The 16,428-nt window shown below is 54.7% G+C and overlaps 1 protein-coding gene across 1 annotated transcript in view; it reads right to left on the bottom strand.

The window, feature by feature from the left end:
- Nucleotides 1–16,428, bottom strand: part of CCDC33 (coiled-coil domain containing 33) — a gene marked incomplete at both ends in the record, with an annotated part of 116,841 nt that overhangs the window by 85,373 nt on the left and 15,040 nt on the right. Inside the window, 1 exon segment of the mRNA XM_082649415.1 lies at nucleotides 6,455–6,616. Coding sequence (XP_082505541.1) covers nucleotides 6,455–6,616 — 162 coding nt within the window.

The raw sequence follows: 16,428 nt of genomic DNA, 5'->3' as shown, positions 1-16,428 counted from the left end.
AGAAGGGGCTTCAAGAAGGGGGATGCCTCTCAGACTCGTATAAATGCTGAGCGGCCATGGGGCAGTATCTGGCCCCTGGGAGAGGAGGACAGTCGGCGAAGCTGGCTGTGGAGGTTGAGTCTGAGCAGGCTGAGGGGTTCAGGACGGGAAGACGGGAGGTGAGACTCAGATCCAGCTGAGCAGAGGTGTTTGTTCTGCCGGTAAAAACTGGTTGATTTCACATAACAATGTGCATTTCTGACTTCTCTTGAAAAATTGAGAGCACCGACAACCCAAGCCTGCATTCCTCCCTCCTTGGCAGAAATCAGCAGGGGTGCCTGGGGGCTGCTCTCAATGAACCAGTGCCCTCGGGTTTGCCAGTGGATTCAGCTCTCTACGGCATCATACACCCGGCTGACTTCAGTGTTTTTTAACTGGCTTGGGACTTGAAGGCACTGACCGTGCCATCCCTGGCCATTCCTTCTGGTGGAATCTCATTGTGTGTGTAGGGTTGGGAACAGACAGATATGGGGAGAGCACAAGGGCAGAAGGAGTTGAATTGGAACCCGAACCCTGGCTCCCTGGCCAATGGGTCCCTCCCTCTTCGATAGATGCTAGACCACGGGGCATGTGACCCTGAAGCCAGTAGGGGCCAGGCAAGGGCAGAGCGAAGCCAGACCGAGCCTGGAGGGGGCACCAGGCCTCCTGGTTGCTCATGGTGTCCTGGGAGGGAGGAGGAGCCCCGTCAGCAGCGGCTTTGTCCTTGCTCAGAAATAAGCAAACCAGACAGCCCATGTCTAATGCAATGAGGACAGCAGGAAGGCCCCCACTGGCTTGCCTCATTTCCTGAAATCTCCCCACTAATACTTGCTTCTTTTGGTAAGCATTGTCCTTTCAGGCTGCTCCTCCAGGATTCCAGCAGTCCTCGGGGAGAGCTCAGGCTTTGGGGGCTTGAATAAATGTTTCGGCATGAGAAGACCTCACGGGCCCTTGGCAGAGGGGATGGGGGAACATCTGGAAAGAATCCTGCGGCTTCAGTCTGGCTGGGGGTCTCGGGCCAGCCTCCTTTTAAGCGCTGATGACAGCTGTGTTTATAGCCCTGGGACATGGGGATGTTCTCACTGAACAAAAATTCTGAGGCTCTGAGCCTCAAGGGACTGACATCATTTGGAACAGGTGCAGGTAGGTCAGGCCACGCCATAGGCAGGAGGCCCTGCATGGAAGATAAGACCCAGGATTCTCAGGGCCTTCTCTACCACGTGACTCCTCCCACAGGCATCCTGCTGGGAAGGAAGGAGGCTTGGCCTCTGCCAGAGCAAGTGGCCGGTTGTCAAGATGGGGACAGTCATCTTCATCTGCTCCACTCCCACTGGCCATCCATGTGAACTTCGTCAAGTCCCTTCACTGCCCTGGGCCTTGGCCTTCTTGGCTATCACATGGGGTTAATGTAACCTGCCTCCCAGGCCTGCTTTATTAGAGCCAGAGTGCCTGGAGACCCAAGCTCTGAGTGAGCTCAGTGTGGGACTCAGCAGCAAACGGGGGCTGCTTTTTACTCCCGGTGCCGTCCCATAACCACTGTCACTGTGAGTGTTATTGTTATTTTTGCAAGTCCAACCCTCTGGCTGCTGAGACAATCTCCCAGGTCACCTGTGGTTCATACCGGACCTCCACCTACTTCGCCCAAATTCCTGCCCTCTGGGGCCCTTGGCCAAGGTCCACAGCCAAACAAGGGAAAGTGTGAGCAGGCAGGTCCCAGGAGCGGTCTTCAGACTGGTCACTGGATCTTCTCTGCAAGTCTGGGTTAGGACCCTGATGCCAACATCCCCTTCCAAGGGCAACAGCTACGTAAAGATCGAGGCGGAGAGTGAGGTGGAAAGAGCTTTTGATTTGGGAATCCTGGATCCTGGATTGGGTACCCACTAGTTCTGTGACTTTGGGCAAGTCACAAAAATGCTCTGAGCCTTAGTAACTGCATGTATAAAATGAGGACAATGTTACCTAGTTCATGGGACGGACTGATGATTAAATGCTATCACGCGCACACACACACACACACTTAACGTTCCTTTCTTACTAGGACCTCTGACGAAGCTGCCCTACTTTCAATATCTTCTTCAGTTAGTCACCAGGGTCAGGCTCAGTCTGGGGCCAGGGTCAGGGCTCTCAGGCTTATCCAGGAAGGGAAGCAGCCCTTCCCCTTCCAGTACTTGCTCTGTCCCTGCTCATTAGCTCTGGGCAGCAGGCAGTCAGAGAAGAAGCTGCCAGCTGGCAGCCCAGCCATCCAGCCTTTGGCCAAGGGTCAGAAGCCCACAGGCCGCCTCCTGGCTGGCCCCTTCTCCACACTCTGCCTGCTGGGGTACTCCCCACCTGTCAGGACCATTGCCTTCCTGATCCCTGCTGTGCTCTGACAGACAGGTCTCTCTGTGCCAAGCTGGGGGGCAGGTGCTGGGCACTCCTCAGGCCCCAGAGCCTTGAGCCAGGCCCAGACCGCTCAGGGGAGACCCTGGGCCTGACCACTGACGCAGCAGACCTGCATGTGGAATCTGTTGGGCAGTACATCTGGGGCTCTTGTTGCCTCTAAGGAACGGAGTCCGTTTCCCAGGCCAGAGCACAGACCAGCCCGGCAAGCCTGGGACAGCGTGGAGGCCAAGCCTTATATCCTGGCCATGGGAAGGTCAAGACTCAGAGAGGGGCAGTGACTCCCCTGAGGTCACACAGGGAATCAGGGGCTGTGGGCCAGACTCTGGGTTTTCCTGATTCCATTCTGGCTTCTCTCGACTGACCTGTGGTTTCTTCTGCTAGGTCTCACGTGCCCACTGTGACTCTTACTAAGGATACCCCCTCTCCCTGTGGGATATTAGACCTGTCAGCATCTCCCAGATGGTGGTCTGGCTCCACCATCTCTTCAGCCTATTGGGACAGGTTCCCAGGTGAGGTATTCAGCATCAAAAGGTAAAGTAACTTTCCCAAAGTCACAGAGCACGCTCAAAACATGACCAGATTCATTCATTCATCTGTGTATTCATTCATTCAACAATTATTAATTGAGAACTTCCTATGTTTCAGAGTCTGTGTTGAAAGTAGGGATAGGATGGTGAAGGAAACAGACCTGGTGGTTGCTCGAGGAACTAGCGGGGGACAATGGGATGAGGCACTGATGAAGAATAAGCCAAGAATCACATCAAAGCCCATGAAACACGTGAAACTGCAGCTGCAACACTGGAGAAGTACACAGTCCCATGGAGGCATGTAATGCGGGAGGATTAGGCCTGATCTGGGAGGTCGGGAGGGCTTCCTTGAGGAGGTGATGACTGAGCTGAGATCCGAAGAGAGGAGGGGAAGAGAGAATGTTCTGGGGGAGGGAGAGTGCAAAGGCCTGGGGTGGGAGGGAAGAGGGTCTGCTCAGAGCATTGAGAGATGTTTGTCCATCGGGTGTGGCTGGAGCAGAGAGAGGGAGGTGGGGTCATGCTGCTGGGGAGCTGGAGGCGCTGACAAAGACCCAACCATACTGGGCCTAGAATCCTCAAACCCTGAGAGCAATGTGAAGGGTTCAAAGAGTGGGTTCCTCTGGTCCTACGGCATCACAGCATCGAATGGTAACCTGCCTTTGAAGGGGGTTTGAAGAGGGGCAATATTAGATGTACCAAGAGCAGAACAGTGCAGTAACCTAAGGCGGTGGAGCCGGCAGAGAGAAGTGGATAAATTCAAGATCGGAGAGGAACTGACACGACTTGGCAATGGATTGGATGGGGGCAAAAGAATGTGATTACTGATGCCAGGATGCAGATGAGCTCACACGAAGAGAGAGTATAGAGAAATAAGAGAGACCTAGGGTTGAAACCTGCGACAGGCCGACATTTAATTCCAGGTAGAGTGTTGAAGAGGTACACATAGAAGAATATAAGAGTAGGGCATCTTGGAAGCCAAGAACAGCAAGGGCCGCCAACACAATCGGTGGTCATGAGGGGTTAATGCCAGAGAGACCGTGAAAGATGAGATACCCATTGGAAGGAGAACTAGGCATGATGATCTCTGGTGACTTCAGAGACAGCTATTTCAGTGGAGAAGTGGGGTCAGGCTGGAAGCAAGTCAATGGCTTAGCTGGAAAGAGGCAGAACCGACCACAAGATGAGCCAAGTGGACCTGTTGGTCTGTCATAGTCGCCACTGGAGGACACACCCTATTACTAGATCGGCTCAAGGCTAGAGCCTGCATGGTGGAGGGAAGTGGCTACACCCCAACTAGGGAGGCCCCATCTTGGACCTGAACCGTATTCTGCTCCTCACTAATGGTTGAGTAAGTGGCTTTGGGGCACTCTCGGGCCTGTGCTTCAATCCTCCCCCACCTTGGGGCCCCACAATGGGCCTGCCTGCTGAGGATGCAACACCCCAGAGAGGAGGAGGGAGCTTGGCAGAGACAAGAACCTCCAGGACCCCATTCCCAGTCTGAGGTGAGACAAATGGGATGGAAGAAAGTAGGAAGCGAAGCCAGGAGACCGAGCTGAGGGCACCAAAACACAGGCAACAAAAAGATGAGAAAAAAATGCTTGAAAGACTATAAAATTATATATATTCAATATATATCATGTAATATGATTTAATAGTATTTAATATATATAGTATATAATATATATTTTGAGCATTGAAATATTCATTGTGAGAAAAATGAAAACTTTGGTGGATTTGCTCATGCCTATTATATGCTCTGTTACTGTGTCTTTGGAATCAGACATGGTGGAGGGGCAGATATCATATCCTTTCCAGGGGTTAGGGCTTCTGAGGGTCTCGGTCCTCCCTCTGGGGTTCCTGCCTCGGGCGGGGGGCTCGCACTGAAAGCCCTTTTCAGGTCCTGACAGCTGGGCCTTCTTTCTCAGAAGCCCTCCCTTCTGCTTTCATTTGCATCTCATTAGCACCTCCTCGGCTGGTGGCAGCTCAGCCGCCCGGAGCCCTGGAACGCAGGCTGCAGGCTCGCCTAGGCCCTGCTCCCTGCCCCCTCTCTGGGTGGAGATGGGTGCACGGATGCACCAACCCCTCCACACCCCTCACCCAGGCTCCGCGGCTTGGCTCCCGCTGCGCGTTCCCATGGCAACCGGGTGATGGCGCAGGTCGCGGTGGCTCTGTCGAGAAGCCAGGGGCCGCCCAACTCCCCGCCCCACCGCCCAAGCTGGATTGGTGATAGGCGGGGCCTCAATCTCCCGAGATGATCGGCGATAATTGGTTTATGTAAATAGCTGAGGGGAGAAGGCGAGCTCCCTGCCAAGCCTGCTCTCAGCCACCTGTCCTTCTTCACCACGGAAATGGAGTCGGGGGAGGGGAGGGCCGAGGAGCTGGGCAGGGGAAATGGGGCTTTGGAGACAAGCGTTTCACCTGTTGGGCTCCAGCACGTCATCTATCCCACTTTCACTGTGTGTGTGTGTGTTGGGGAGGGGTTGTTGTCATAGTAACCTGGGGTGTTTGCCTCAGTGCTCCTTGACCCCTAAGTGTGCTCAGGCCTATACCGGGCATATTGTTGGGGAAATGGAGAGGGAGACATGGGATCTGTCCGTGGGAGCTCCAGTTTAGGGGACAGAGGAGCAGCACATAACTTCATTTATATAAAGTACGTCAGACCAGTGTTGCCACTGCTGTCCGTCTCCAAAGGAGAGAGAGCTCAGCTTGGACGGGTGCCTGGAGGGGGAGGCTCGCAAACAAGGCTTTGAAAGTGGATTTTGGCAGATGTTGGCGTAGGCACTCCCCAAAAGAAAATGTGGGCAAAGCCTGTAGGCAGGCACTGAATGCTGCTGGTATTGGTAGAGGAGGGGAGGGGTAGGTAGCTTGGTGGGGAGGCCCCAGTGGCTCCCAGTGTCTACAGAAGGGGCTAAGGGATGGCAAGCTCATGGGAGGGGATTACTGCACGGGGCTTTATAATCAAGACTGAGTAGATATCCAACATCCATACAGAAGCTTGGCTGGATGGAGACTCTGTCACCCCGATACCCTTCCAGGAGAAGTGAGGCCCATGAAGGGGGATGTGGACATGGCATGGCAGGCCTCGCTTGGATACCGGGCTGTGAGAAGTGTGTATCCTGACTCCGGCTTGTTGGAGGGGAGCGTGCATTAAAGGATCAGAAGGAACTAGGGAAGCACCTGTAATAGAAATGACCGGAGAAGTGGTGGGGGCCAAGGAGGAGGATCCTACCCCAGGACTGGGCATGGTAAGATGGGGCACTCAGAGGCTGGGAGAGCAGCCCTTAGTCCTTCTCTTTCCTTTGACCATCACCTCCCACTGAGTCCAGCCCAGGCCTCTGCATCCAGGGGCCCTGCCCCACTGAGGTCGATTTGTGGCCAAACACTGGTCAGCTGGTTGTGGGATCACGGAGTGGCTCTTCCCTCCTTCCCCAGCCCTTTGGGTGCTTATATCCTAGGTATCCATACCCTGGTTTCTGCTCCAGCTTGGACACCATCCCCTGCCCTCACTCTCAGCCAGCTACTTGCACTACCACATAGGGCCATGGCTCAGAGCCATCCTTAGAGGCAGGAAGGTTGGTGGCCCCATGGAGAGTGACTGGGATGACCTCCTTATCGGAGGGAGACAGGTGGCTGATGACAGAGTCCACATTCTGGGAGGTATTCGTGGGCTCCTCTGGGCCCTCGGTGACCTGTGGGGAAAGCCAAGGCTGAGCGCTGCTTCCAGTGTGCTCACCTCCCTTTACTGCCTCCCTATAACTCTAGCCCCCTCTCAGTTCCCCTCCGAGTGGCTGTTTCCCTCTGTCAGCCCCACAGCCAGTCTGGAACTACAGGGGCAGTCACCTTTGACCCCGTTTTCTCCCTACCTCTGTCCCACACTCCACGTGTCTGTCTCCCTCCTGCTTCCTCCAGTCGTAGATCTATCACTTCCTGCAGAATGAGACAGGCCACTTCACCTTTCAAGTCCAGTCCCACCTCTAAGCCTTTGCTTTTGCTGGTATCCTTGCCTGTAATTTCTAAATCCTGCCCTACTTTTGAGGTTCTAGCAATTGGCCCTCTTTGCTCCTGCAACCTCACCCCAGGCCAGCTGTCACTTCAGGTCCCTCCTGTGCACAGCGCTTTACAGTTTACAAAGCCTCTCCACATCCATGGAGTCACCCAAAGCATTAAGTAGGGAGGAATGAATGTGTCTTTCCCAGATGCCTCATCCCTCGTCTACCCAGAAAACCCTGCGGACCAGGAAGGAGGAGAGGTGCCTGCCCGCACACGGGGCCTCCTAGGCCGCTTGCCCCAAGCAGACATACGTGCAGGAGCTCAACAGCTCAGCATCTTGTGGATTCACACGCTGGAAAGCAGAACCCTGAACCAAGACAGCGAAGTGGGAAAGGGAGGGAGCTTACCAAGGCCCAGGGCAGGCTCAGTTTGACTCCGGAGGCAGTGGGGAATCCAGGGAGGGTAGCAGAGTCAGGGTATGGACGTGGGGCTGCTGAGGTTGAGGTGTCCTGTCCTCCCTCGGCACTGGCTCCCTGGCTCTCATTCCCAGTCCCGGGGGGTTGACAGAGTTGACCCAGGTTAAGCCTCATCTGGCAGGAGGCCACCCCCCACCTTCTGTCCCTCCCGCTGATTAATCAGCACCAGCTGATGTGAGAGGCCCTCCTGGCCCTGGGGGAGAAGCAGTGGATCTCTTCAGGTTGGAGATGGGGCCCTGGGGGAGGGCGTCACTGGGGGCTGACCCTCTTATCTGGGAAGCTTGTCCTGTCAGTCCTGCATTTCAGGGCAGGCTGTGGCAGGGGTGGCGGAGTCCTCAGAGCGGGAAGAGTCCACGGAGACCATAGAGAACCATGTGAGACAGAGGCCCAGAGAAGAGGAGGGCCTGGTCCGAGGCAGGCTTTGTGCTGGTGGCAGCCCCAGCAGGCTGGATCCCCTGACTCCGTCCTGATGAGCACTGAGTGTGTGGAGGGCTGGCTTTAAACCAGCTCTACCTCTCACCACGGCGGGACCCAAAGCCAGTTGTGCTCTGAGAATCGGTTTCCCCAATGGAACGATGAGTGCTTAAACCAGACCGTCTGAAAGTTGCCCTGCTTCCTCTGTGAGGGTCCAGGTTCCCCATACACTTCTCCCCCTTTGAACCCGGGGGTCCCGGGCACATTGGCTTCTGACTCTGGGAAGCCTCCGGGCCGAGGCAAAGGGGAGAGCTTTTTATGGTTGTTCTTTCATGCAGTTCCCTGCGCTACTCCAATCTGTCAGCATCTCCTGCCAGCTCTACCTTCACACCATGTCTAGAATCTGACCTCTTCTCACCATCTCCACTTGGATTCAAGACATGGAATTCCTGCACTTGCCTCCTCATTGCTTTCTCGTCTCTGTTTGCTCTGGCCCTCCCTCTGCCCTGCCCCATCTCACAGAACAGCCAGAGTGATCCTCTACAAATTTCAACCAGACCACATCACTTCTCTGCTCAAAATCCGGCAGCAGTAGCTCCTTGTTTCACACAGAGCCTCACTGTGGCCTGTAAGGACGATGCACTCTGCTCCAAGAAGCTGACCTCGTCTCATCTCTGGGCCCCTTGCCCACTCACTCCAGCCACACTGGCCTTCTAGTGGTTTCTCGCAACCACCAAGCTGGCTCTTGCCTCCCAGCCTTTGCCCTGGCTGACCCTTCTGCCTGGACTGCTCTTCCCTACATGTCCATCTCTGCGGCTTGTTCCTTCACTTCCTGCACGTCTGACTCTTTCTCAGAAAGACCTTCCTGGTACAGGCTGTGGTCCTTTGCCTAACAAGATGACTAATTAGGAGGTGAGAACATCACCCCCCTCCCCAGCCCCAGAAGTGACAGCCCTACAGAGATTCTCCTTCCCTTCCTCTGGCTTAGGAGCCCCTCCCCCAACCCAGGACTCAGCAGAAGCCATCGCCATCTGCAGAGGTGTTGAAAGCTGCCCCCTCTTCCCCTGTTCCTCTGCCAGGCCAGGGCGGGAGGAGGGGGAGGGAGGTCAGTACTCAGAAGGAACGCCTGCCAGGTGGAGGGGGAAGGAAGGAGAAGCAACCACAAAGCCACCCCCTACTCTCATAGATCAGTGTTCTACCCTCACTGCACACCCCGTAACCCACTCACTCCCCAGCAGGTTTGATCTGGTTTGGTGATATAGGAGCAGGACTAGCAGCCTAGGGGTCGAGAGACCTAGGTTTCAGCCCGGCTATGCCCCCAACTCTCTAGGTGACCTCTCTGAGCCTTAATTTTCCCACCTGGTCAATGAGGATATCTGGAACGGTTTGTAATTCAGCCTTCCTAATAACTGGCCTGAGGTTCTTGCAGTGAGGCCAGGAGAGGTGACTAATGTCTCTCCCACTCCCAGATTCCCAGGAACTGCCTAAGATGGTAGCTCCAGCCCCCTGATTGCTGTGATGAGCTCCCTAGGGCCCCAGAAGTGAGGGCCCAGCAGCATGGCAGTTGCCCAAAGGCTCCCAGTGACTCCCTGGCAGCCCCAAGTCCAGCCAGGCATTTGGCAGACCAGGCCATGAGTGGTGCCTCACCTACGTCCTCTGCATCCTCTGCACCCTCTATGTCCTCTGTGCCTCCCCTCTGGGACAACTGTCGGGGGCATAAAGCCTGCAGGGGGTTTGACAAGAGCTGCTCATGCTTCACCTTTGGGCGTGAGGCCCGCTGCCGGGCTGGCGCCTCCCGGTGAGGCCTGCAGGCGTGTGTCCGCTGGGCAGGCTGGGCCCAGGGCCAGGGAGGCCTGGGGCCAAGTAGGAGGCCTCGAGGGGGGACAGTGGGCCAACTTTTCTGCCTTCCCCTCTTTCCTGCCTATGTCTGGATGGGAATCTGCAGGCTTCCCTCAGACCTGTGCCGGCGTCAGGACTGATGTCCTCTCCACGCCCCGCCCTTCCCAGGCCCACACTGGAGACTTCAGGGAACAGAAAATGTACAGGCTGGGTTACATGTGGGGCAGTGAACTGTGGGTGATGGCGAAACTAAGTATGAGGTCCTACAAACCCATCTGTAGGGGTGACATGAGCCCGAGGAAGGGAATTCACTTCCCCCGAAGACACCTCTTGCAGGCCAGGAGCAGAGCTGGATACATACACACCACTGGTTTACTCCCTGTTGACTCATGCAGCACTGCTAGGGTGCGGAAATCAGTGGGCAGTATTTCTAGGCAGAGGTTTAGCTGGTTTACCACCACCCAAGGCCACTCAGCCGGTACTGGCAGGGCAGGGTTATGATTCCAAAGCACAGCTCTCTCAGCTGCTCCACTGGGGCCTGGCATGTGGGAAGGCTCAGAAGTTGCTAATTCCAACGTCTTACCCTCCAGACAGCCTGCCTTGCCCTCAATAAGCCAGGATTAGCCAGCAGATGTCCTGAAGGACCTGTGACTGCCCATCACTCAGGGCATTTGGGGATATGTGTGCTGGGGGGAGGGGACAAGGTGGGAGGGAGTAGGAAGATTGCACCAGCAGTGAAGGAGTTAATGGCCTATCGGGAAGGGACTTAAATTGGTTCTCCTGAAGGGAGAGATGGAAGAAGACAGTCTCCTCCACCCTTCCCTGGCCACTCCTCTGCCTGGCAATCTGGGAGGCCATGGGAAGCAAGGAAGCCAAGTTCCACCCTCCAGGATGCCCCTGGATCTGAAAGCCATGCCACTGGAGAGGCTCTGATGGTGGCCAGAGGAGGGGGCACTGGGCTGGGAATAGTCATTTGGGCTAATTCACTCCAGGGGTCTCTGTTTCCTCAGCTCTATCACCAGGGCTTCGAGTTGAAAATGGTCCCTCATGTTCCTTCTCGTTTCAGCATCTAAACTTGCCTGGGAGCTATGACGGCCATGGTGAGGCCCTTCTATAGGTGAGGAAACAGGCTCAGGGACACAAAAGCCCTTGCACCAAAGCACACAGCTTAGCTCACAGGCACAGAGCCGGAAATAGAACCAGGGTCCATCCACCTCCACTTCCTGCTGTCTCTACTCTCCTCTCTCACCAGCCGTTCTTTGTATGTGATGTGCTTTCTCTGGGCCACAATGTATACACTCTAAAGCTCACACCCGAATAGCTAGTACTAGCACGTGGTACTAACAATAGGAGTTGTGGTGTCTGGAGAAGTAGAGGCTTTTCAAAAGGACACAGAAGTCAAAAATCACAAAGAAAAGGATTGATATGATTACATTAAAAAATCCATACTGGGGCTTCCCTGGTGGCGCAGGGATTAAGAATCCACCTGCCAATGCAGGGGACACGGGTTCCAGCCCTGGTCCCGGAAGATCCCACATGCCGCAGAGCAACTAAGCCCATGCGCCACAACTACTGAGCCTGCACTCTAGAGCCTGCGAGCCACAACTACTGAGTCCACGTGGCACAACTACTGAAGCCCGCGTGCCTAGAGCCCGAGCTCCACAACAAGAGAAGCCACCGCAATGAGAAGCCCGCGCACCACAATGAAGAGTAGCCCCTGCTCGCTGCAACTAGAGAAGGCCGCGCGCAGCAACAAAGACCCAACGCAGCCAAAAAATAATAAATAAATAAATTTATTTTTAAAAAATCCATGCCAACTTCTATAATGTTTCAAAATTCACCACAATACATTAAAAAAAAAAGACAAATTGGACGGAATATCTGCAGTACATATAAAAGGATGGATATCCCTAATACACACACAAAGAACACTGAAACCTGTAAACATTACCATAACAAAAAAGACACGAATGGAGGACTCACAAAGAAATGCTAATATGTGATATTAATATGTGACATGTAATTATGTACATTATGAACATCCTTATATGGGATTCTACCCAGCTATCAAAAATGTTTCCAAAGCTATGAATCAAATAAAATAAATCTGGCTCCTTCTCAGGGCTCCCATGCACCCTCCCTGGATCCCCGAATCCGGTTGGGTGGGCAGGTGGGAATGAGCTCCGGAACCACCTGGCAGCTTAGGGCCCCCAGGTCAGGCTGGCTGGGTGCCTGGTCCCACGTGTCTGACATTCTGGAAGGAGGCTTAAAGCAGGAGGGTGGAGTCAAGAGGAGGAGCCAGCTATGGGTAGAGAACACAAGGAACCAGAGACACCAAAGTCAAGGGTAATAAAGTAGAAACCACACTGGGGTCTCGGTACCCTTAGCTGTTTGTTTTATTTGACCTAAGAGTGTAACTGCAAAGAGGGTGTTCCCTAGTTAGCAACTACCTGTGTACCTTTGGCAAGTGACACAGTGAAGGGCATGGGTTCAGCCTTGCCAGTTAGCACAAGTAAGGGTCATGCTGCTCTGTCACTGCTATTAAGCACTTATCATGTGTCAGGCACTCTTCTGAGTACTGGGAGTAGAGTAGTGATGGAAACAGACAAAAATCCCTTCTCTCCAGACATTGGAGCATTTGTGGCCAGGGGAGAGGGCTGGGCCAGGGCCGGGAGACGGTGGAGCAGTGGGGCATGGGCACTGCCAGGGCAGCAACCTGGGAATCTCCTGGAGGATCTTGGAGGATGACGGTGAGCCATCGCAATAGGCTCTCGGAGCCTCTGTGACACACCAGTGACAAGAGGACAAAAACTCCTTTCTAGGCTGTGTATGTGTGTGTGTGGGGGTCTGATATACCCAGTTCAAGCTACGTTTCTCTCTGAATCACAGGGAGATGGGCAGAAATCACGAGATTGAGTTGATGACACCTGCAGGCACACCGCATTTCAGAGCCCATGTGTTCCAGGAGTATAGGACACCTCACCGGGAAGAGCCACAGCGCCTACCTCCTTCCCCATTTCACAGCTGTGAAAACTGAGGCCCAGAGGAAGGAAGCTTCTGTCATGATTCAGGAGCAAACAAAATAAGGGACTTTGAAGGAGAGATGAGTTCATGCAGGTGCACGCCCCATGCCCCCAGGCCTCACCTTTTTCTTTTTTCCATACCATCCTCTTGCGGGCAGGAGTGTTTGGCCTTGTTTGCCAATCTTGAGGAGCAGTACTTGGTATTGCTGGGTGATCAATCCTGCTCAGACAGCTGGCCTGGGTACCTTGGGGTCTTCGGGGGTGGTGCACAGTATGGAGCACCAGTGTGGGCTCAGGGGTACCAGACACCGGCTCTGGACCATGGCCAGCTGGGCAGGGGTCAGCTGCTGGGCAATCGGCTCTTGGAACCCCTAGAAGGTAAAGATAGGAGTGGACCGCTCTCTGCCCAGACCTGGAAAAGCAGTGAGCTCTTCCACCCACTTGGGTCACCTGGGCAACACTGTGTGAGATCACAGGGCAGGGCAGAAGTCACACAGACACCTGTCAGGTGCAGTGGCAGGGGAGTCCGAAGCCCTTCCTCCTATTCCTGGGGTCGTGTCCTGCCTGCTCTCCGGCATTCAGTCCTCATCCTTCCTGCTCTGGGTACCCCAAACAGCCCATCAACCAAGATTCACCGGTGGTCCTGTGTGCCCGGTCACATGCTGACCACAGTGCAGGAAAGGAGGAGACCCAGACACTGCCTGCAAGGAAGTTGCAGCTTGGTTGGAAAAACAGCTATTTCTGTTAGTGAACCTGCCGGCATCCTGCCTCTTTGGATGCCTTTAGCCTTCTGTTTGTATAATAGTAATAAACACAAAGTTCAGGAGAATGGTTTCCTCTTGGAGGGTGTGTGGGAAGATGGGGGAGAGAACGGGAAATAAGTAGATGTGGTATTGTAACGTTGTCCCCTTATATTGGGTGGTCAGTTAAGAGGTGTTCATTATATTATTGAAAATAAATGATAAATAACTAAAGAGGGCTATGTACGGGTCAACAATTGTTCTAGAGTATGGACCAAAGATTACGACTGATCCAATTCTGAGCTCCACAAGAAATGATTACATAAATAACGACTCTTTTTTTTTGAGCACTTACCACATGCCGGGCACGGTTCTGCCACCGTGAGATGGCAGAAAGAGGAGTGACTGGCCCTTGGCATGGGGGTGGAGTCTGCTCCATGGGGAGACGAGGTGGAACTGGCCTCAAAGGATGATCAATATGGGGTGGGGTTGAGAGATGTCTGGAAGACCCCTGTGGCCTGCCCCATTCTTTGGCCAGCTGCTTCAGACACCATACGGAGGGTTCTTCCCATTTTCCTTGGTTTGGGGGCCGAGAGCAGGCCCACCCTGGCAGCAGAAAAGCTGAGGACTCACCTTTGATTAGAACTGAAAGGTCACCAGCCAAGGTCACCCAGATGGTTGGGGATGCACGCTGTGAGTCCCACTTCCAGGTTTCTCCCCTCCCAGGCCTGGGCCGACACTGTCACAATCGAGCATGCGTGGAGAAGGCCTCAGTGGGTGGTTCCCCAGTCTCCCTAGAGTGCCTCCCCCTTCCACTCAGTCCCAAGCGCCTGCCGCCACACCTCCTTAAATCCTGCACCCTAACTGCCTTGCCTGCCCTGCCCTGCAGCTCCCCGCTGGCATCTGAGCTTTCTACAGCTGCAGCTCCCAGCCCGTTGGCCTTCCTGCCTGGGAAGAAGATAATGCAATTGGGCACTGGTTCCAGGCCGTCTGGCTCCAGAGCCCTAGTGAGCCCTGAGCCCTGCACACTCAGCAGCCAACGGAAAGAGGGCCTTCCCACCGCCTCACTCGCTGGCTGCCCGGCTCCCTGGACCAAGGGCCCCTGGGACACTCACTCCTGTGCTACACTAACCTTCCCTCCAGAACTGCTTACCCCTCACCAGTGAGACGGCCATCAGCCTGGGGACTGGATGTGGCTCTCCTACCTAACAACGCTACGAACCCCATCCCCCCTCCCGCGCACGCTGTTCTACCTGCCTCATGGCCCTTTCCCAGTAAGGGGAACTCCGCCTCCCCAGCCAAGGGAAATGAGCCTGCTCCCCAAATGTCCAGAAGACCTTCTGCTCCCCTGCCCAGGGGACCAGCCCCAAGCTCTGATGACTCAAGGAGATTCCACTGTTAGGGGAAGCAGGTAATGATTGATCTCACGGCTAATAAGTAACCCTACCCGACCCCTCCCCTCAGGAGAGAACACTTGGTGCTGCATCATTTGGTAGGGCCAGGGGTTAAACACAGCCATTAGGGAGCCCACAGTCACTGCACACTGGATCTGAGGTTGGCTCTTGGGGAAGGAGGGGTCCTGCTTCTTCCGCTGGCTTTGCACTGGGCTTGCTGGGCAGCAGGAAGAGCCTACCCCTCCACCTCCCCCATTCTTTCACCACCACTCCCCCACCCACATCACTTTCTCTCCATTTCTTTTGGGCAGTTGAATTGGGCTTCTGGGAAAGGGAAGGGATAGATGAGGCGGAAATTTAGTGTGATTTTTGTAGCAAATAGCAGCCAATAGCTGTGTGATCTTGGTTCACATACTAACCCTCTCTGAGCTTTGGTTCCCTTCTTTATACAGTGGGGAAACCAGGCAGCTTTGAGGACTGAAAGAGACAATGCCGGTCAAGCCCTTAGTGCTGATACTCATTTAAGTTCTCCAGAAATGTTCGCTCTTTTCCCTGCTAAACAACCTTGGACTTGGCAGGTTGTCCCCAGAAGAAATGGGCCAGAAAAGTGAGGAATGTCTGCAGGGTGCAGTCTCCCCCCAGCGCCTGAGCCTTCACCCCCACCTCAGATATCCCAGCCTCCCTCTTCTCTTCCCCAGACCCACTCTGTTCCCAGCTTCCAAGACCATGCCCACAGCCACCTTTCTCCAGGCAGCCCCCTCGCCAGAAATCTCTTCTCCCCTCCTACCTAAATCCAATTTATCCTCAGGGTCCAGCTCAAGACATTTCATCCAGGAAGGCTTCCTGAGCCCCCTTCTCTCCTGCTCTGAACAGTCCTCTGTCCACAGTTACACCTGCCTGTGCCTGTGTTTGTGAGTTCACTCCCAATAGGAAATAAACCTGAGGTCAAGTGCCTGCCCCTCCCCAAGTTATTGGCGATTGTCAGCCAAGGCAGTTCTTTTCTTTTATTTTATTTTTGCAGTACGCGGGCCTCTCACTGTTGTGGCCTCTCCCGTTGCGGAGCACAGGCTCCGGACGCGCAGGCTCAGCGGCCATGGCTCACGGGCCCAGCCACTCCGCGGCATGTGGAATCTTCCCGGACCAGGACACGAGCCCGTGTCCCCTGCATCGGCAGGCGGACTCTCAGCCACTGCGCCACCGGGGAAGCCCAAGGTAGTTCCTTTAGAGGACCTCTACCCTCCAAATGCCACTTCCCCTCAGCACCAGCAGTGTATACAGCAGATGCTCACTCATTGGCTGAAGGATGGCAGACTCCAGGAGGGCCCCCTCCTCAGATTACAGTGGTGAATCCACAGCCCGCTAGGTCAGGGTCATCAGGGGCTGCTCTGACCTCACATCAGCTGAGGCTCAACCCGGGAGTTTCTGCAGAGAGATTTGGGGGTGAGTAGGGGAGGACTGGCTCCACCTTGTGCTTCAATTTCATCTCCCACTGGGGCCCCTGGGGGCCATTTCACACCCTACCCCTTAAGGCACTGGGCAGAGTTTGAGCTTAAGTCACTGTAGCCAGAGCTCTGCTGGGGGCACCCGGAAGCCCCTCTCTCTGTGGTTCCCTCCAGCCTGTCCTC

Source organism: Grampus griseus (assembly GCF_964374135.1).
Source record: "Grampus griseus genome assembly, chromosome: 2".
NCBI lineage: Eukaryota > Metazoa > Chordata > Mammalia > Artiodactyla > Delphinidae > Grampus > Grampus griseus.
The sequence above is the reverse complement of the archived record's forward strand: the minus strand, read 5'-3'. Positions and strand labels throughout refer to the sequence as shown.